The sequence below is a fragment of the Mauremys mutica genome, chromosome 16 (genome assembly GCF_020497125.1).
Source record: "Mauremys mutica isolate MM-2020 ecotype Southern chromosome 16, ASM2049712v1, whole genome shotgun sequence".
Taxonomy (NCBI): Eukaryota; Metazoa; Chordata; order Testudines; family Geoemydidae; genus Mauremys; species Mauremys mutica.
In genome coordinates, this window is record NC_059087.1 from 24,415,456 (window position 1) to 24,436,921 (window position 21,466).

General features: G+C 49.7%; 1 protein-coding gene across 5 annotated transcripts in view; it reads left to right on the forward strand.

Moving 5' to 3' along the window:
* KSR2 (kinase suppressor of ras 2) overlaps positions 1-21,466 on the forward strand; it is a 302,208-nt gene that overhangs the window by 79,443 nt on the left and 201,299 nt on the right. For all 5 annotated transcript variants that reach the window (XM_044989586.1, XM_044989581.1, XM_044989583.1 and 2 more), the window contains one exon: positions 13,112-13,616. In XM_044989586.1, coding sequence (XP_044845521.1) covers positions 13,112-13,616 — 505 coding nt within the window. The remainder of the gene's footprint in view (positions 1-13,111; positions 13,617-21,466) is intronic.

Here is a 21,466-nt window from a genome sequence, read left to right on the forward strand (position 1 = left end):
AGTCAATCTTTAGAAGCCAAGATTTATATTAATAAAGTTGGAATGAGGTACAAAGTTAACCTCTTCCATCCATCTCTATTTGAGTCCTTAATTAGAGCCATCTAATTTCCCAGGGGAAATGGTGCGGGGGGAAGAGAAAGCAGCTCGTTATTGCATGTATAATGAAGCTCTACAAGAATGATTTTCAATATTCAGCAGCTACCCAGTGTCCAAGGGAGTTAGATTAGGGTGGAGGGATGGAGTGGGTCTCGTACCCTCCAAGGACCTGTTTAAGCAAATCAAGGTTATGCACCATGAAAGGTCATAGGAGGCTCTATGGAAGTGCATGGAGTCGGATTTGATAACCTTGCCTGGAGCCAACCAGAGGGCAGTTGTGTCTTAGTGGACCGGGTTGGGGACAGGGCACTTGACTGTGCAGTTGACATGGGCTCTGACCTGGGCCAAGTTTCTAACTTTGGAGGTTTAGCTGCATAGACCTACTGCTCTCTATGGTGCAGTGTTGTTAAATGCTGACAACACGCTTGTAAAGAACAGTTTCCGAATGCAGTTCCTGCCCTGAATAGCTTACAAGCTAAAGCTTGTTAGTACGTGAAATGTAGTGTGCACAGGTTATTAAAAACCTGCTTATTGGGTTAACGTGAGTGTAACAGATTCTTCTCCATCATGGCTATGAACCCTTAGACTTGGAAGCAATATTTTAGTGGCAGATAAAGTACTGATTTTGGACTCAAACAGGATTAATTTAATATTTAATATTAAATGAGATCCCAGTAGAGGCGCTGTGGATTTCAGAATTAATGGTGTGTGACTAGTGAATTGTGAGTGGAGCTTATTATCTAAGGGGAAAAACGATCTGTCGTCGTATATTTGTCAGTCAGTCCTGGCTCTTTAAGAAGTGTGTGCATGTGTGTGTGCGCATTTGGAGGTAGTGGAGGTGATGAGAAGAAAATTGGGACTGGGAATGGGATGTGAATAAAAGAGATGGGAGAACCACAAAGAGATACCGAGGTCAAATCTTAAGCCAAAAAGCCTTAGCCGAAATCCATATTTACCCAGTGGAAGAGGATAAACTCAGTAAGAAGAAGAAAAAAATAAGCCTCTTAAGAGGAAATTGGAACGATCACAAAAAAATGGTGAGGTTAAAAATATATAGATAACGGAGTCAAGTTTTCAGGCAGGCCTTGAGCCTGTGCTCACAAGTTCTGTGTGCTCCACATCTGCCTTGGGGAGCTGGAAGTCTGAACACGTCTGCACCCGCAGAAATGCCTGGCTGTGGAGGTACGGTTTTGGAGGCTGAGTTAGGAAAGTCGGCCCTTTTACGGCACAAACTGCTTCTGGGTCCTTTGAACAGACTCTCTAAACTTGAGCGAGGTGGGATTGAATCAAGTAGAGTTGCGAGTAGACTAGCAGGCAGATGATGACCCGCTGAAGATTCCCTTCCATGGAAATGACAGTACACTCTGCTTAGATTTTGGCCTATCCCCTTATGTATCCTTTTATCATGGGCCCTGATCCTGCACTCCATGAAGTCAATAGCAAAGCCCCCACTGCCATCATTGCTGTGGGTTGGCTCAGAGACAGACCCCAAAAACCCTTCGTTTAAAAAGGAAAAAGAGCTTTTCTATGGAACTTTGCTGCCTCCTGGCCTTTTTGTTTTAAGTGCAGGTACTTCACCGAGGACAGGCAAATTCTCGTCTGTTTCTCCAATTAGTTTTTTTTAATGGAATGGTTCATAAGGGGCTTCTCCTCTAATTAAATCTGAGCGAGTGAGTGCGCGAACGATGGACAACTTAGCCCAGAGACAGGGCAGCTGTCACCCAAGTCGTTCTGGGAAGCCACACTGCTTAATAAATGACGAATGAGAAAGAGAGAGCATCTATTTTGCATCCTCTTTATGCAGAGATCTAAGGCTTCAAAGCGCTGTGTCGGGGAGAAAAGGTCAGCCATGTCGCCACGCAGCCATTTCCTCAAGACATGTGTCAGTGGCTCTCTGGCAGATGAGGCCTCAAAGGCCGCTCCTTGTGATAGGTATCTCTGAAGCTGTGGTGTGAGGCAAGAGGATGCCTGTCAGCCCCAACTTGGGGGAGTCAGTCTCTCCCGCCCCTTCCTCCTGTGAGGGGCTTTTTGCGCTCACGGTGTTGGGCAAAGGCCCCTGCTGTCCCAGTCACTCTGCGGGTTTGTTAATGGAGCGAAAGCTGCATTCTTCCCACTCTCGTTCTGTGCCCCCACCAATAAATCACCATGACAGGCATTTGCGCTTACTTAACGCCCTTCATTGTTTAGCTGGGAGGGGGAGGAGGGTAATTCGGCTAAAATTGCCGCACACTAGAAATCGTTTCTCTTAAAAACAATCTTAATATTCGGCATCTAAACAAGGGAAACCTACTGTAATAATTGCACAGGCAATTCATCAAGTCTGGCTCACCAGTGCAATTATCAGACAAATCCACCAGCTCTGAAATAACGAAGATTGCCCCCCCCACGCCAAAATCCATTCCCTCTCCAGATCAGTTGAATGGCGAGATAGATGGCTTCCATTTGTCACTTACATAATGACTAATACCTCTTCATTAAGATGGGTCGGTTTCATGCACATGACTGACTCCCTAAGTATCCAGATGAGACTATAACACACACACTTCGGGGATGTGGCTCACTGCAGGGGATATTTGGGGATATTTAAAGGGACACAGACGGTTAGCACCACTATTTAGGTTTTGTATTTAAAAGCAATAGAGTAGTTTTCGTAGGGTTTTGAGAAAAAGATTGTGTGAAACCCAACAGAAATGTGCTTTTCAATAAGGTCAGAAAAAACAAGGGGTAGCCTTGTTGATAGATTGGTGGGAAAGCAAAGATTTCCTAGGAACTTCCTTAATTAGCGTGAACATTTTAATTAAATAAGCAACCAAGACGTGACCTTGACTCTGACTCTTCTCCTGGCTCCAACCACTAGATGAAACAGACCATGTTATGAGCCCTGACATGAGGTGAAAGCATTACAACGAAAACCTAAAGAACAATCCAAGTTCCTATACATATGCTAGAAGCTTAGCAGAGTCACCCATCATTCTTATTGGGCCTCAGTAGGGCAGAGTCCTTGCAACCCTTCCCAGGGAGGATCGGGGGCCCGAGGGTCCTGTCCATTTGCTGGATCGGAACGAAGTCCCTGAGTCAGTTTAAGCTCAGGCTGTTTATCCAAAAGTCCCTTCTTTGTCTATTAATTTGTCTATTCATTTGTGAAGGATCCACTTTGAACCAGTATTTGTGAACCTCACCAAGTGGTGGTACCTCTCTGAAGGCGTTACAGCCTGAGTGAATTGGCCTAATCGTCTCCTACTATTATTAATTCCTGGAGGGCTGTGGTCATGCTCCCCCCTGGAATTGCATACAGTCCCTGAGCCACAATGATACATTAACTTGATACAATAAGATCTTCCAAAGATAGTGCCACTTGTGTCACGCACACTTCCAAGTATCTGGTCTTCCTCTTGGTGGGGTGAAGAAGCATTCGAGTAGAATTGATGATGAGTGGGAGGGAGGATGAGTGAATACCTGATGGACTGGTCTAATGGTTTTATTAGCCTGTATTGCCGAAGTGAAATATGTGGCACGCACAGAACATATGCTGGCATTTGTATAGTACGTGCTACAGTATTGCTAGTACTTTTTTCCTTTGAGTTCTGTAGTTATAAATAAAAAGGTTACTGGTATTTTTTTTTTTATTATCCCTCTGTCTGAAAAGCCAGGTTGCCATAGGTACCATCAGTCCAGGTTTACAGTATGTTGAAAGAGGGGAAAACAACAAACGATACATTTTAGAAACCTTAAAAACGATTCCAAATAGCTCTTCTGCTGTGATTTTAGGGTGTTTTCCCTCAGGACCTTCCAGGGTTGGAAGCAAATGCTGAGCACCCTATTGGAAGCTGTGGATCTCCCCCAAAGCTCTTGACCCTAAGGGGTTTGGAAAGATCAGACCATTAATAGAGCCCTGCGCGGATACAAAATTTGTATCCGCATCCGCTCTGCACTCTGCAAAATTGATACAAAGCGGATATCCGTGGATTTGCAGGGCTCTAACCATTAACCCAGGAATGGTGCATGACTGAATGTGTAGCTTGGCCTGGGTCTCAAGCTTGAGTCATCTGGGGTGGTGGTGGTGGGGAATATTTCTGGCAGGTCTTTTAAAATGAAAAGTGGTGGCTATTTGGAGCTACTCAGCTCTTTGGAGTGTCAGATTAATGGGCAGAGTGCAGGTGAAGGGGCAATAAATGGAGCTTATTGACTGGTTCTGCATTTGATTACAAGGCTATCACCATAATATATCTGGTAACCCATGTGGGAGCAGGGCCTGCGTATGCCAATCCAGTTGCAGGACTGGGATTTGATATTGTGTCTCTGTTCCCCTATCTTGTGTTTCCTCCTGCCCTCTTCCCAGCCAGATCCACTTCCCTTAGAGCAGTAATAATGTCCAAGAAAGCCCACGATTGATGGAATAAAATTGTCTTGAATTTAATAGTTTGTGGAAATAGTATTTTCCTGCTCTAAAATGCATTCCCCGTTTAACCAAATCTGATCAAAGAGAAGTGCCCTGTACATGCACGCAGGCAGTTGTGTGTGTTTAAAATACATTCCCCAAGCTTTACCGGGTTATTTTTAGGCATGACGCACCCACCATTGAAATACCCAGTTATTTTTACGCTGGAGTGCAGCAATCTCGTTATGACATCGTCAGCCATCAGAATGAATAGTGGCTGACCGCGGATGGGAAATGAGAGGAGAGGACAGAGCTGAGATGCTTGGGACAAGCTGCAGCATAGCGTCTTTCCGCTGCTTTTGGCAATGAAATATTGGAGCCTTTACTTGTCAATGTCTTAGGCCGACACACCTGTTGTGGTCTCGCTGTGCTAGATTCCCTATGGCCAGTCTACTGTGATGTTTAGGAAGTGTTGGTCATCATTAATTGTCTAATGATTATTGCTGTTTATCTAGAGAAGGAATTGTCCTAGCTAGAGAGCGCTCTGGTGTGCCGATGGACTATTCCTTTCCCACAACTGCATGGCTGCCTGCCAGTTATGCAGAGCTTTGCACACTTATTGGCCGGTGTGTTCTGAGTTACATAAAGTTGTGTGGTTTTCTCAGTCACCTTGCAACATGCAAATCCATGTGCTCTGATGGGCTAAGGGATGTTAATAGCTGGCCGGAGCACAAGGATTTACATAATGGCTGCACAGTGGCACAGTTCAGATCCCTGTGCCTCCTACAGGCTGCTACTCTGAGAGCTTCATATCCACATACCTGCAAAAACTCCTGCCTCTAAGCCACGGGGCAACTCCTCTCTGCAATGTCCCCTGTGCTCTCTACTTTCCTCTCCCTGCTTCTGTTCTCAGCTGCCTGCAAAGCAGGACTTGAGAATGAAAGGTGCTCAGCCTTGGGACTAGCTGGCTCACTGTCTGTGAGCTGGTAGCACAAGAGAGAGGAGCAGAGCCCACCCCAGGGGCATGGTGCTTCATTTTAAAGAACTTGCTGGAGCCTACAATAGAGGCAGGGTGCATGTAATCTGCCAGGCACAAACATAAAACGCTTGAGCTTCTTTTTGCAAATGAATTACACTTTTAAATCCAGTTATTCTTAAATATATATTTTGTGCTAAAAGATTTCTAATCTCATTGTTAAATGAATGCCTCCGCCATCCCTTCTGAGGGCTAGCTTCTGCGCTGTTACCAAGGGCGGCTCTAGACATTTCGCCGCCCCAAGCACGGCGGCATGCCACGGGGGGCGCTCTGCTGGTTGCCGGTCCCGCGGCTCCGGTGGATCTCCCGCAGGCGTGCCTGCGGAGGGTCTACTGGTCCCGCAGCTCCACCGAAGCCGCGGGACCAGCGGACCCTCCGCAGGCATGCCGCCGAAGGCTGCCTGCCTGCCGCCCTCCCGGCGACCGGCAGAGCGCCCCCCGCGGCATGCCACCCCAAGCACGCGCTTGGCATGCTGGGGCCTGGAGCCACCTCTGTCTGTTACAATGGTCCACCCGTTTGGAGTAAGCCCTTTGACTTCAGGGCACTTCGGATTTACGTTGTTGCTGTTCTTGCAAACAGTCTGTGGGCTGCACTGAAGCAGGGACCTCATTTGCACTGCCTCAGACATGGTGACAGTCACCCCCTGCAGAGGGCCAGCCGGAGGCCAAGGCAGCACTTCACGGCCACTGCAGCCCTAAAAATCGGGTTGATGTGGGATGGTGGCACTGCACTGATGACTCTCTCCCGGGGTGAATTCCACCAAGGGCTGGAGTGAAGTTTACATGTACGACATTATCTTTGGCAATCCCTGCCCTGTGAGGCCTTCTCTTTACAAACCCGATGTTCTTGCCGCATAGTTTTAGTGCAGAATAGTTATAAGAACCCAAGATTCTTTGGTTCCTGTATTCAGCGATGCAAACACCTGGGACAACTCCCTCGGTGTGTCATTAGCCCAGGTCCAGGATAGTGTTGTTACCTTGCAAACTAGGAAGCCGCAGTGAGGGCAGAGGCTTGCGAGTCAGGGCTCCCAGGTATTGTTTAGTTTTCCTCCAGGCCCTTACAGCTCCTTTACGTCCCCTAAGTGCCACCAGGATGGTGTCTAAGGGCTAGGGACCCCAGGTGAGCCCTTCCTCTCTAACAGGCTGGGTGATAACGTTTCCCTGCCTCTCAGGGGTGTTTTGAGTCTTCATTCACTTATGCTTTTCAAAGCACTTTACAGACTGGGTTATGTGTGTTTTGTACCAGTGTAACTGCCAGGGAAGGGGTGATTATTTTAACTGATGGTTATGTCTAGCATGGATGTGGTTACACCTGTATAAAAGTGACTTAGGTCTGGTTGACACGTAAAAAGTTAGGTTGATACAGCTGTGTTGGTCACGTGTGAAAAATCCACACCCTACCCTGACTGACATAGCTACATTGACCTAACTCCCAGTATAGATACAACTACGTCAACAGAAACATACCTGTGTCGACATAGCTACCATTGCTTGGCGAGATGGTGTTCCTACACTGATGGAGAAACCTCTTTTATGGGTGTAGGCTGTGTCTACACTACAGCGCTGTGCCAGTATAGCTACAGCAACATAGCTATGCTGGTACAGACTCTGTAGTGTAGACTGTACCTTATCCTGGTATAACTGGGAATGGGAGCAAGCTATACTGGCCTAAGCACCTTTCGCCGGGTATCATTCCATCTACACTAGGAGGGTTGTAGTGGTCTAGCTGTACCAATGTAGTTAAAGCACTTTTGTAGGTAGATAAGGCCTAAGATGTTTGGCTGGGGACCTTTACTGCGTATCAGCGACTGCAGGCATCCGGCGAAGTGGGGATTCACCCACGAAAGCTCATGCTCCAATATGTCTGTTAGTCTATAAGGTGCCACAGGGCTCTTTGCTGCTTTTGCTGATTGTTGATCTTTATTATGCCTTTTGTATTAGCCAATTTGTAGAACATTTTACACAAGGAGGAGCAGTGGCTGTTCTGTAGACTCATACCGATCACAGCTGCTTTTCGCCGCATCCATTTTTCAGCAAGGTCAAGTTTCTTGGGGCCAAACCCTCCCACCCACCCCATGTCCCTTGAGGGCCCTGAGCCCACCATGGGTGTGGCTCCACTGTTGATAAGAGGCAAAATGCAGGGACCCCGCCCCGAGGTCCTTGTCTTCTGCATTCTGTGGAGCTTAGCTTTGCTGGTGCTCCATGGGCACGAGGGGATTGGGTTGGGAGAGGAACGGGCTAGTGGGTCCATTGGCCAGTTCTCCCCCACGAAGCGGGACCACACTGGATGGTGCAGGCTGTTCCAGCTCTGAGAGGTCAGTGGTAGCTGTGGCGTGGCTCTCCTCTGGCTGCGCAGCCTGGAGGGATGGGGAAGGGTTTCTGCCAGCTCCCATGGAGGGCCCCAGTGCAGCCTTCACGCTGCCATCCTGGAGTTCTCTCATAGAGACTTGCCATTTGAGGAGAAAAACATTGAAGAACTGAATCGAATCGAATCCTTGCTACCGTGCTCATCACTGCAATAGCTGAGTAATTGATCTGCTGCATTAGGCTGTGCTATAGCCCCCCAAGGGAAGTGGCGGAAGCCCCATTGCTCGAGACATTTTAAATTAGACTAGATGAGGCCCTAGGGAAGAGCCCTGCATTGGGAGGGGGCTTTGCACTCTGCTGACCTGTCCTTAGAACTGAAATCTCTGAGCTGTGCCTTCAGCTGGCGGGAATGCAGACAGGCTCAGTGGAACGATGTCCATCTCCATCAGCTGAAGGTCTGGCTCTTTAATCTCAGCTCACGTAGAACCTGCAAAGTATAGCTTGGCTTGGGGGAATCTTTATCCTCGGCTTCACTCCTGCATGTGCTGCTTTACTGGCCCGTTCTCTTCCTCATTTCATCTTCTCCTGCTCTGTTTACTGACACAACTTTCTTCCCATCTTCCGTCCTTTGCCTTCAGTTCCTCTCCTGCGTTGGCCACCAGTTAATGCGCCGCATCCCATTCTGGGTACTATCCCCCCCCCCACCCCCGTGCTTCTCATTTGGAAATCTTCCCAGTCATACCAGACATGTGTCACGGACTCACAGATCGTGCCCACTCTTGGCCCCGTGCGGTCCGTGGGGGGTGCCCCTTTCAGTGAGACAGCCCTTCTCGGGGGTCCACTCTCTCTCGGGGTCAGGCCCCTCCACCTCCTGGAGCTGCACCTCTCTGAGCCTTAGCACGTCTGTCTCTCGCCGTGGGCCCCCTCAGGGAGTCCACGCGCTCTGGACCCCCTGGGCCTCTTCACCCCTGAAGGGGTTGATACAACCCTGTTCTCTAGCCCGGAGTGACTCTCAGCCAGCGTAACACAGGAGGGTTTATTGAGAGTTGAACACAGCACAGGAAACTCTCAGGGCCTCAGGCCTGGCCTCCCTCAGCCCAGCACATCCCAGTCTCCCTGCATCCAGGGGGGCTCTGCCTGCTCCCCCTCTCCAGCCCAGAGCCCCCCTGCTTCCCAGCTGGGCCTCCGATATCCCGGCCTCAAGCCCCGCCTCTGTCCATTGGCTTCTCTCCAGGTAAACAGGGTCGTAAACAGGAAGGCCTGGGTCTCCTCTCCTCCCAGCTCTCCTCTGGCTGGAACCGGCTGGTCAGGTCACCGGGGTCCTCTCTCTGCAGCCCTTTGTCGTCCCACTGGCCAGAACCGGCTGTGTCTCCTGAGCTGGGGTCCCGAGTCCCTCTCCAGTCCTCTGTAACAACAAACTCCCTCTCCCCTCCCCTCGTTAAACCAGTAACACCCGGGGACACCGAGTCCCACCCCCTGTGCATGCAAACCACTGGAAAACACAGAAAACCCCAAGAAACCCCCCCACTTCGTCACAACATGTCCATGGGGCTGCTCCCCAGGAGGGCTGCGAATGTCACTGCTGAGGCATGTATTTCTGGGCCTGAACAGGCTCCTTTCCGTCAAGTTATAACGCACTGAGTGAGCGATTTGTCACCTGAAGAATCTGATTGTTGTTTGGAGCTGGTGTGTCCTATCTTCAGGTCTTGGCTATTCTCCGTGACCTGCCTGCTCTTTACCCCTTCCTCATTCAGAAATAGCCCTGGGAATCCGGCTCTGATCCAAAGCCTGTTGAAGCCAGTGGAAAGAACTCCCATGGATGTCAACGGGCTTTTGGATCAGCCCATTTCAGGTCCCCTGAGGAGCGCGTCACGGTGAGCATGTGCTGTGTGCAGGGCAGAGGAGGTGCATGGGGACCCTGCGCTCTGCAGAACTCTTCTCGTACAAGCTCCCAGAGCTCAGGCTGATGGGCCGTGCTGGGAAGGAGAGATGTGGGACCGCTGGATCTGCCGCAGAGCGTTTGCCACGGCAATGCTGCAGAGCTGGTGCATAGGGGTGCGTGAAGATTTTTTTCTCCAGCCACAAGGAAGGAGCCCGTTGCCTGGCCTGCAGGCTAGATGGAGAGTGAAGAGTGAAAAGGAAATGAGATTTTAACACTTCTCTTTGTTCTCGATCCCATGGGTTTCGTTAATAACACGAAGGCAGCAGCAGCCCCTTCCACCATTGCTGGGTGCGGGCTGGTATGTCAGCATGGTGGCCCTAGCTTTGTTAGCCAGCCTGGGAACCAGAGAGAACCGCAGGGTTTGTCTGTGCCCAACAGCCTCAATGAAGAGTCCCCTCTGTGTTCTGCAACAGCTGCAGAAAGATGCTTGGAGTTAAAATGTGGTGTGGGGCTGTGGGTTTTTTTGTGGTAACAGACATGTTCCTCTAAAGAAGCCACTGAACTCTTCGAAAGCTCCTCTGAACCAGGAATAGTAAAATAGTAAGTGGACACTCGAGCACTACAAACCTCCTCTGATGTTCACACCAGCCTCTCAAAATCTTACTTCCACTCACCTGCTCAAGTTTAATCTGAAGACAGACTTTCCCGACCCCCGCGTCTCTCCCTTTGATAAGAACTTCTCCCCCCTCCTTAGCAGTACAATTCAGAAGACCCCCCCCCGAAGCTCTTTTTGATCAAATCCTACATCTTTCATTTCCAGAGCCCATTCCTCCTTTTCTTCTCAAGCGCTTGAAATAAAATGATTCCTACGAAAAGGATGGGCAATTAATAACGAAAGGAAGCGGGGGAGGGAGGAAAAAAATCTCCCTTTTTAAAAGAAAAGAATCCATTTTGATTCAGGTTTTATTAGAGGAGAGGATCAAAAGAACTGGGACAAGAGCGCTCGAATCTGGTTCATCGTTTAAACACTGCTAAAGCGTCACTGCAGCCGGGCGTGGACCCATCACTGGGCTAGTTGGCACTTTGTGGCTTCTTTTATTTATTCCCCACCTCTCCAAACTGCAGAACTGGAAGTGCGCAGTGTGTGTCTGTGTGTATGTGGAAGTGAGAATTGGCTGGGTGGGAGAGGAAGAGATGCTGGCGCTTGTCAGACAGTTGGAGTCCTGGTGGCACTTGAGGAAGGTGGAATCCACTGGGCAGCACTTGGAGCGTGAGCGGACACAGAAGCAGAGGGAAGGGAAGGCCGGATGCATGTGAGCGGGGTGGAGGGGGACGTGGTGGAGGAGGTGCTAGACAAGACGGAGGGGAAAAAAAATCTTAGCTGCCAAGCGTGGCTTAAAAGCAAGAGAGCTGGGAGAACTCTTTGAGGCTGTGTGACTCTTGTGTGTGTTTGTACCGAGCCATCACCTCAGCCCTCCCTGTGACTCTCTGCGGCTGTTCTCTCATATCCAAGTCATGGAATTCAATTCCCAGCTCTGCTACAGCCCAGTGTGTGACCTTGGTCAAGTCACTTATCCTCTTTCTGCCTCTGATCCGCATCTTACACATGGGGAAAATACTCCCTTTCTCCCAACCATTGTCTGTCCTCTCTGCTTAGACTGGGAGCCCTTTGGGGCAGGGACTGTCTCTTCCTTGTGTGTGGACAGCACCCAGCACAATGGGGCTCTGATCCCCGACTGGGGCTTCCAGGTGCTCCCATGATGTGAATCGTATGGAGCGGTAACCTGTCTATTGTGGAAAGGAAAGCCGTAGGGTTCTGAAATTGTGTAAGTTGTTGTCAGTCTATGGGAATAGCTACTCTGAATAAGCGTGTGGGGGTGGTGAGGTGTGTAGGGGGGTCTATGGGATACAGTGAGAAGGCTCTGAACTGGGAGTTGAACTGAAGTCAGTTCCTGGCTATAGCACTGATCTGCTAGGACTGGACAAGTCACTTCCCCTCTCTGCCTCTTCTCTCTCCTTGTCTGTCTCGTCTGCCTACTTTGAGGCAGGGGATCTCGGTGGTTTCACGGCACCCAGCACAGAGAGGCCTTGATCTTGGCTGAGGCCTCCAGAGCTACGGTGATCCATACGTTTCCATAAGGAGAACACACTTATCGCGTGTCTGCTCTGTAGCCCAGCGTTCTCTCTCTCTGGCTGAGGACTGCTCGTGCAGACAGGAGGGTGTCAGCTCCTGGAACGTGCCATGCCCATTTCCCCAGTGTCCTGAGCTGAGGCAGCAGAATTCCTGCCAGAGAGGCCCGCGTTGGATCCTCTGGCGGGACTCGGGAGGAGGATGTGATCCCGTCATCGTCGTTCAGCGCTTTGGTCATTAAGTGCATGCGTCGCACCAGGCTCTCCAGGGCTTAAAGTGAAAACAGCCCCCGCTGTGCACGTGGGTGACTCACAGAGCCTTTTCGGCTTCAGTGCTGAACTTGTCAGAGTGTCCCAAAGGCTGCACTCCGGGCCCTTGTTCTGCGCGGAAGCGGGGTGCAGGCCCAAAGCTGCCTCGGGAACCAATTGGACACGTTTTCGTGTGCATTTAGCACTGCCGAAAGGTGCCGGATTGTTAGCTCTGGAGACGGAGACATAGTGTTAGGGCCCAGAGAGCAGCTGGATAAGCTTTTCCCAGGCTGCCTCCACTGAAGCACCCTGACTTAGAGGGACTGACGGCTGGGAGCGGGATGGGCAGGAGAGAGCCACGGCAATTCATTTTCTAGGGCCCATTCTCCTAGGATTCTGGCCAAAGTTGGACCCTTCCGCCAGCCTCCTGCCAAAAAATCTGTTCTGTGCTAGTTGCCCTTCGTTTTCCACCCCAGAGACAGCTGCATTTTAGTGTTTCCCCCGGGGTCCTTTGGGATGGAATGTGCCCTTTAAAGGCAGAGTAGCGGGAGGCTAACCTAAGGCTCATGACAGCACTGCCTGGGCAGGCTGTAGGTAGGAAGCTATGTCCTGGGAGGTTGGCTCTCCAGTATCTCATGCACGGCCTCCTTCCCAAAAGGGGTTAAGAGGGAACCTGTCTCTCTTCCGACTGAAGAGGTCTTTGCACCCCACTCTGAAGGTGTTAAGATGTGGGGCCCAGTCAGTTATCTGGCAGAAGCTTGTTCCCTGACCTCTGGGGTTATCAGTCACAATGTCCTGGTAGAAAGCAGCTGGGGCACAGGGTGAGAGGCAGGTGATGCATCTGGCTCAGTTCAGCTGTTGTAAATAAGGACCAAGATCCTACCTGAGGAGGCCTGATTTTCAGAGGTTCCGAGCCCTGGCAGCTCTTGCTGACTTCAGCTGGGGTTGGGGCTGCCAATCAGGCCTGCGATTGGGAGCGTGTGTTTAACGCCAGCTGTGTCTAATTGCGTGGTGCTGTTCGTTTGTTCCCTCAGGAGGCAGCCTTTCCAAGCAAGACTGGACCATCCAGTGGCCGACGCCAGAAACAGGGAAGGAGAACACCCCTGTGTGCCAGGCCGAATCCATGCAGTGGATCAGAACCCACCTGTCCCAGAGCCCCAAAGTGCAGTCCAAGTGCATGCAGCACTACTGCCACCCGGCTTCGGCCCACGGACCCACGTACGCCCACGTGGAGAGACTGACTGTGGAGGGCTATCCCGGGCTATGTCCCCCGCTGGAAGCCGGCCACCGCTCCTTGCCGCCGTCCCCCCGGCAACGGCACCCTGTTCACACCCCCCCACGGACGCCTAACATAGTCACCACCATGACTCCTCCCGGCACGCCGCCAGTGAGGCGGAGGAACAAGCTGAAACCTCCGGGGACGCCGCCCCCGTCGTCCCGGAAACTTATTCACCTCATCCCTGGCTTCACCGCCTTGCACCGGAGCAAGTCACACGAGTTCCAGCTGGGCCATCGAGTGGACGAGGCGCACACGCCCAAGTAAGTGAGCTTGGGGGCAGTGCCTGGCCAAGCTGAGCAGAGTGGGGAGCTGGGGGTGGGAGCCCTCTGATGGGGCTGAGTAGTGTACACCCCTGGGGAGTGGTTCGGAGTGAGTGCGGTTTAATAGCTAGAATGCTGGTATCTCAGGATTCTGGGTTCTGATCCTGGTTCGGGCACTGAGTAGCCCTGGGTGGGTCAGTCCACCTCCCCGTGCCTCAGTTTCCCCCTCTGTAAAATGGCGGAGAGGCCTACCCCCCAGAAGTGTCGAGGAACTGAATGTTTGAGATCTGTGGATGGAAGGTGTGAAGGAAGCTGAAGGTGTGCTTGCTATTGCTCTCTGTCGGAGCCGTTGGTGGTAGCCGTGAACATTCCATCCAGCGCCCAGCCCAGCCCACCTGTCTGGCACTGAATCGAAGACCTCTCTTGCTACAGATATCCCAAGCCCCAGCCTGCTAAACCTGACCTGGTCCTTAGGCACAAAGGCAATGTTGGCCTGGGCTGTGTGTCGCAGCTGGAGTGGCGATGAGTTAATTGGGATGCTGAATTCTGACCAGTGGAAATGCTATTAGAGGGGCAGGTTTGGGTTCTTTCCAAGCTGGAAAAGGTCACTGCTGAGGCAGTGTGCCTAGTCTCTGGGGGCATGGCGGGGAGAGACCCGCCAGACCTAATGGTCTTTCAGGCCAATGCAAGGACTGACATGGATGGGCTTTCTTTCTTATGGTATTTGGCCACAGCTCTGGGGGAAGGGGGAGCTGAGCATGGGTTAGAGGGACTGTTATCTTCTTTAGCTTATGCTTGGCACTGGATCAATCCCCGGTCAGCTCCAGGAGCTGGGAGGGCTGCAAAGGTGGCAGTAAATCACCTGACCTCTGTCCCGCCCCTTCTGAGCTAGGTCTGGGGTCTTTGATGTCTGTAAAGCTCGGTGCATCCCTGCGGGTGCATTTCTGTGACTTCGGGCAAGTCCCTTAACATCCCCGTGACTCCATTTTTCCATCTGTAAAATGGGGTTCCTGGAACTTGCCCTATTTCAAGTGCTAGATATTAATGTGTGTGTGAGAGAGAAATAACGTTATTCCAGGACAAGTTTAAAACTTGGATTTATTTGTTTTTTTAAAAAAAAAGCTTCTGCAAAGAACCTTCCAAACTTCTCTTCCTTCCGTGATGATGTTTGCAAAGCCCTCTTCAGCCTGATAATCTCTGATGCTGGAAAGATTTCAGAGGCAGGAAACAATTAAGTGAAAACGACAATAGGCGAGAGATGCTGAAAAGTGGCTTCTTGCAGACACCAGTTTCCTGGTTCCTCTTCATCTGATAATTAAAAGCAGTGTTAGACCAGGAGCGCGTTGCCGTGACATCCTCCTGGCAGCTTTCAATGGACAGTCTGCAAGCATAGCTAGTGAATACCTGTGGCATTCTTGGTTACTGAGAGGAACACAGGCATTCACAGGTAGCTCGTTCCTCTGAGCAGCCAAAGAATCTTTCAAGGCGTTCGCTGGCTGAGAGTTTTAAGATGAAACCCAGGCAGGAATGTGGGAAGAATTGGGCTTTGCTCTAGCAAGGGGCATTTCATGCTCATTATTCTTCAGCTAGCAACAGAGTTCACCAGAGTGACTCGCTGCTCTCATTCCTTGGCCATTGGCGGTTGCTGGCTCTTTGGAAACAGGCAGCAAAATGCCTTCGCTGCGGTGTAGCTCCCTTTGCTGAGAGAGTTGCTGTTGTTTACTTCTGAGGAAACTGTGTTGTTCCCCATTGTAACCCCCCCCTAGCTATTCGTGTGTCTGCACTTGGGATTATTTATAGCCTTCCAGTTGTTCTTCCTTCAAGAGCTCAGGTTTCAGTGGTAGCCGTGTTAGTCTGCATCAGCAAAAACAACGAAGAGTCCTTGTGGCACCTTAGAGACTAACACATTTATTTGGTGTCAAGTATCGGAGGGGTAGCCGTGTTAGTCTGGTTCTGTAGAAGCAGCAAAGAATCCTGTGGCACCTTATAGACTAACAGACGTTTTGCAGCATGAGCTTTCGTGGGTGAATACCCACTTCTTCGGATGCAAGTCATCTTGCATCCGAAGAAGTGGGTATTCACCCACGAAAGCTCATGCTGCAAAACGTCTGTTAGTCTATAAGGTGCCACAGGATTCTTTGCTGCTTCTACATTTATTTGGGCGTAAGCTTTTGTGGGCTAAAACCCACTTCATCAGATGCATGGAGTGAAAAATACAGTAAGCAGAATATATATACAGCACATAAAAAGATGGGAGTTGCCTTACCAAGAGGGGGAGGGGGGGGTCAGTGCTAACGAGGCCAATTCAGTTAAGGTGGAAGTGGCCTATTCTCAACAGTTGACAAGAAGGGGTGAATATCAAGAGAGGGAAATTTACTTTTGTAGTGCTAACGAGGCCAATGCAATCAAGGTGGATGTCGGCCATTCCCAACAGTTCACAAGAAGGTCTGAGTATCAGCAGAGGGAAAATTACTTTTTGTAGTGACCCAGCCACTCCCAGTCTTTATTCAGGTCTAATTTGATGGTGTCCAGTTTGCAAATTAATTCCAGTTCTGCAGTTTCTCATTGGAGTCTGTTTTTGAAGTATTTTTGTTGAAGAATTGCCACTTGGTAAGGCAACTCCCATCTTTTCACGTGCTGCGTATATATACTGCTTACTGTATTTTTCATCAGATTCATGGAGTGAAATGGACTGTAGCCCATGAAAGCTTATGCCCAAACAAATGTGTTAGTCTCTCTAAGGTGCCACAAGGACTTCTCGTCGTTCAAAAGCTCAGTTTTGTTTAATTTTCCGACCTCCTTAGCTCTGTGGATCAGCAGCCAGCAGGGGGTGCTCTCTTGCCGAAGAATCCCTGTGCTGGATTCCACTCACCCCCCTGGCTGCTGGAACCGGATTCAAAGTCTGTTTAGAATCAGGAAGGATTTCAGTCCCCCAGCCTAGCTCTGCCCTGCTCTGCTGTTGAGTTGCTGGCGTGACCTTTGTTACAATGTCCGGCTTCCTGCGGGTCTGTGTCCTGGATTTTGTTTGAAATGGATCATTCCTTCTTTTGCCAGTGCAGGATCCTTGTGATAGAAACCTGCAGTCTGAGAGGGAACGGGGAAGATCCAGAGACCCCAAATCTGCCAGGGACTTCACTAGTGCCAGTGATTTTATGTGGAAGGCGCTTGGATGTCATGGTGATGCGTGGCAGTAAATAAGCCTGCAGTGGAGTCTGGCTCCCTGTGTGTACTGCATCCTGATCTCATAGGAGTGGGAAATACACTTGTTAGCCCAGTCTGAGAGTTTGTAATTAAATCCTACAATGTTCTTAGCTCAGGCTTGGGTCTTGAAAGGGCAGGAAGTTTCTACCACTCTTCATGGGGATGCAGATAGCTTTCTTTTACCCTGACTCGCTCTGATCTCAGGTCAGGTGAGTCCTGTTAGCTCCGGTTGAGGAGAATGAGGGGTTAAAGCCTCTCTGATGAAGAAGGAACTATGGACAGGGAGAGGAGGACCTGCAGGGAAAACCCAGGAGGAGCCAAGCTCAGGAGAAGGCTTTGGCTGGACTTGTGGTTTCTTAACAATAAAGGTAAATCCCAGGAAGGGGCCATCACGTGTGTGGCCCATGTCCAGTGTGCATACACTCCAGTACCAGGGCTCCAGGACTGGACACCCCCAAACTTGGGTGCTCTTTGGATCTGGTTCCAAAATGTGTCGGTCTCATCCTGCCTCTGCTTTCCACCTGTAATGGCTGTGCAGGCGCTTGTGTGGTATGGCATAAATATATAATTCAAGGCAAAGCAGTGTTCTTTCTTTTCCCGAATTAGAGCTTGTGTATCCCTAATGAATGGAAGCAGAGTGCACTACCCACATCTGATAGTTCTTTGTAGATACCGAAGTCGGGCACACATACTCAGATACAGTAATAGGATCGACAGCTCGTTAAGTCCAAAAGTGGCACTGTCGCTCATCAGTCAGTGCCAAAGAGAAGTGTTTCATGCCCTGCATGTGCAGTGTAGAGCGAGCATCTCTCTAATGAAATGTTGCAGTACAGTATGCATGCCAAGGCATACACGGAGATTGTGCTCTTTTCCTGGTGCTCCGTTCCTTTCCTTTTCTTCTTGGATGTCACTTTGTTGTTGTTTGATCTTCTGCTCTGTTCCTCTTTTCTTCAGTCAAAACTCACACTGCTCTCTGAAAATTTTCTGTTTACTCTGCCAATACCTAAGATCACTGGAGCTCAAAGATTAGAGGGAATGTCCCCCCCTCTCTTTAGTTTGTTTACTTTGTGCAGTTTGCAGCAGTGGCAAGTCTGGAGTCTGTCGCTTGTTTCCCCTCTGCAGTCTGTCACTTTTCTCTGCTTTGCATGGGTTTTACACACGACCGTAGAGGAGAGAATTTTTTTTTTTAAATAGGAAAACCACAAAAATTGGCAGGGGTCTCTTGGGCAGACTTGTGTCCCTGAAACTACTTTTTAACACTTTTTATTGCCGATGACTTGATTTCAACTTGGCTGTGTGCCTTTTTAAATGAATCCTTCCTCAAGCCAGATTTTGAAGTACTCAGCACTCATCACTGGGGCCAGATTTTTCAAAGAACTCAGCTCCCATTTAAGCACCTAACCTGCACCTCCACTTATTTTTAATTATCCCCAATATTAATAAAAAGATTTTCAGGAGATAAAGTTTAGAGAACAGGGAGATAATGGGTGTTTTGATTTCATCCTCCTCCTGCAATATTTTCAGCCCAAACATTACAGCCTCAGACCAGTGTGAGAGAGACACAAATTGAAACTGGCTACTGTGCATTAGCTGCCCAGTCTGAGCAGAGAGCAAAGCGTAAACAACATCCGTAAAGAGGGGAAAGGAAATTAGGTTTTACAAATAAGCTCGTGTGCCAGTATCATGGATCAGGAGCTTTGCCTTGTAAAATATGGGCTGAGATTTTCAAAGGGTGTCCAGATCCTGTGGGGAGCTTTGAAAATCTCAGCCGTGATTTCGAAGCTGACAGCATCCCTGGAAGCAGTACCCATCTGATTATAGTGATGTTCATTTACAGTCAGAGACATCGTTTACCCGGACGGCTTCCAAAGCCCTTTAGACACCGAGGCCCTGATCCTGCAGTAGGTTCACCCTCATACCCATAGCGAGTCGTTTGGAAATCAGTGGGGCTCAGGGGTCTGCCCATGCAGGATCTGGGCCCTATGTGCATGAAGCACCATTGGAATACCAGCCACCACTGGCTTGTGGGATACAGCAGCCTAAAAAATGAAAAAGGGAGTGTGAAATTTTGCCTTCAGGTCTGCTCCAATGACAACTGCCAGGTTGGTATGCATACTTCCACCTTTTCATGTTCTCTGTCTGTATAAATATCTCCTGTCTGGGTGTTCCATTCTATGCATCCGAAGAAATGAGCTGTAGCTCACGAAAGCTCATGCTGAAATAAATTTGTTAGTCTCTAAGGTGCCACAAGTTCTCCTGTTCTTCTTTCTTCTAACTGCCAGGTGGTATCTTTAAGGTCCATGTCGCTCAGACAGGTCTTGCATTTTTCATGTCTCATTCCAAAGGCTTCCACAGTGAATTCCAGAGTGTGGGACTTGCCTACCTCAGAGGAAGGGCTGAGTCTGCTGGCCCCGTGGAGATTTGAGCCTGTCGTTACAGGTGTTCTAGGTTACAGTGCCTGACATTTACACCGTGAAAACATCCCCCTTTGGGGTGGTTGTATTATTATTAATTTGTATTATGGTAGCACCTTAGGACTCCAGTTATGGATCAGGGCCCCACTGTGCTAGGTGCTGTACAAATACATGACTAAAAGGTGACCCCTCTCCAAAGATAAGCTTCCAATCAAAGAACTATTGTAAGTAAAACCACTCTTACAATTATATTAGAACTATAATTGCTCTTTGTTTTCTCTGTACTAAGAAACCTGCTCTTTCTGCTTCTTTCCAGCCTTTTCTAAAGCATTGGCTTTGAATCTTTTGCTATTCTCCTTTCTCTGTGGCTTTTGTTGCGTATTTTTCTGTATTAACTTGAGTTATTGGGATAATGTTTTTCTTTGTGCATTAGTAGCTGTTGAGTCTCTTCTTTAGCTTTCATGACTTTTTCTGAGTTTTTATTTGTCTTCCCTGTCTGCAGTTCCACCACAGGAGCATTCAGGAAAGGAAAGAATCTTTGCTACCTGCCCCTCCGCCCAATCTAATCACATTTCATATCAGGAAAATCCAGAGCTCGGGGACCTTTGACTCCTTACGCCGCTAATGCAGCAGAGCCAACGTGTGCAATGCACTAGTGCGTGGTCTGCAATGCTCTCTCGGAGCAATTAACGGTACTTGCAGCTTGTGGGTAGGAGAGGAGTTTGGCAAAGGCCACACAGCAAGAAATGCCCTGGGGTCATGGCGAATCATCCATGGTGGGCTAAGGCATTTTGATGTCTTTTCCTTTGCCCCGCAGGCTGGGTATCGTTTGCCAGGGGAGGGAGCTGTTGTGCTGGGAAGTTATATTCCTATCCCGTATCATCTAGTCAGAATCAAAGTCCTTGCACTCTGACTGGAGGGCTCACTGAAACTCGGGGTGGTGTGTCAGCCCATGGGGCAGAGCTACCTCCTCTGACTATCTCCTGCCAGCGCACCCTGGAGCATGCTGTTGGCACTGGTCTCAATGGGGGCCCATTCCCTCTCTCTCAGCACAAGGAGACACCAGCGATAGGGGCATTCAAAGGGGGCGGGGGCATTGTGTAAAAGGGGCAGGCTGGCGGGGGTTACCCAGGACACACTCCAGCTGAAGTGAGTCTGACTGCGGGAAGCAGAGACCCCAAAACGCAGCCCCAGCCTTTAGCAAATGAGCTGTAGGCACTTAAAGCAGATGCGTCCCACCTATCCCAATGAGATGTGGCTGTGGTTGCCCTGCTCCTCTGTTAGCCACTCCCCAAACCCACCATTAGCTGCAACTCCTACCCGTGGCTTCCTCTGCTGTCTGTACCCCAAGTGGCATGAAAGTGTTGCGGCATCTTCTGCATCGTTATAATGCTCATTAATATGGAAAGGGGAGAGGAATTGAATGTTTCTTGGAACTGCTGAGTCTAGGGAGCGAAACCTTTTCTCCTGTAGTGGGAACCCAGCCGTGCTCAGTCTCCAGTGAGTCCGTGCCTAATGGCAGTTTTAGTCACTTAGAAGGGAAGGAGCCGTTTTGAATGGGATTAGCGCTTGGGCTAATCCCAATCCCAATCCCAATCCGTTTTGAATGCTGGATTGGTAGATCCACACGCGCTGATTCTTGTTCATTCTTCATGCCCAGAACAGGCCCCGGTCCATTCAGCTGGTACTCAGGACCATGCCAAGTCAGGGACCGGGCATTCTTCTTAAGTGTCAGCATCCTCGGTGGTGGAGTGGATGTGAAATGCAATGAGCGAGGGGTGGGGAGGCAGGGCATGCATAATGACCTCATGCTCTCTCCTTCCGGCATGGGGACAATGTGATTTAGATGCTATTTTAAGAACTGACTGGTTACTGGTCTGCAATGTCCAGTCTCTGTTTGTTAGTATCGCTCGCAAACGACTTCTCTCTGCCTTATGTCCGGTACGTACAGACACATCCCCCTCCACGTATGTACATAGCTATAGGGATGGTTCTCTGCAGACTCAGCACCATGTGTTTAATGTCACTATTGTTTCTCCCCTGGTTCGTTTGTAATATCTATTCTCAGACGCAGGACTCCGTGTTGCACTTCTACCCTGCACGTGGCTAGCTTTGTCAGTGGAATAAGCTAAGCGGACTCTGGGTGTGGAGAGTCCATTGCTCTCCCAGGCTGGAGAGCAGCATTTGTTCTACCAGTGATAAAAACTCCTTGGCCAAAGGTGCAGAGGTTTCAGC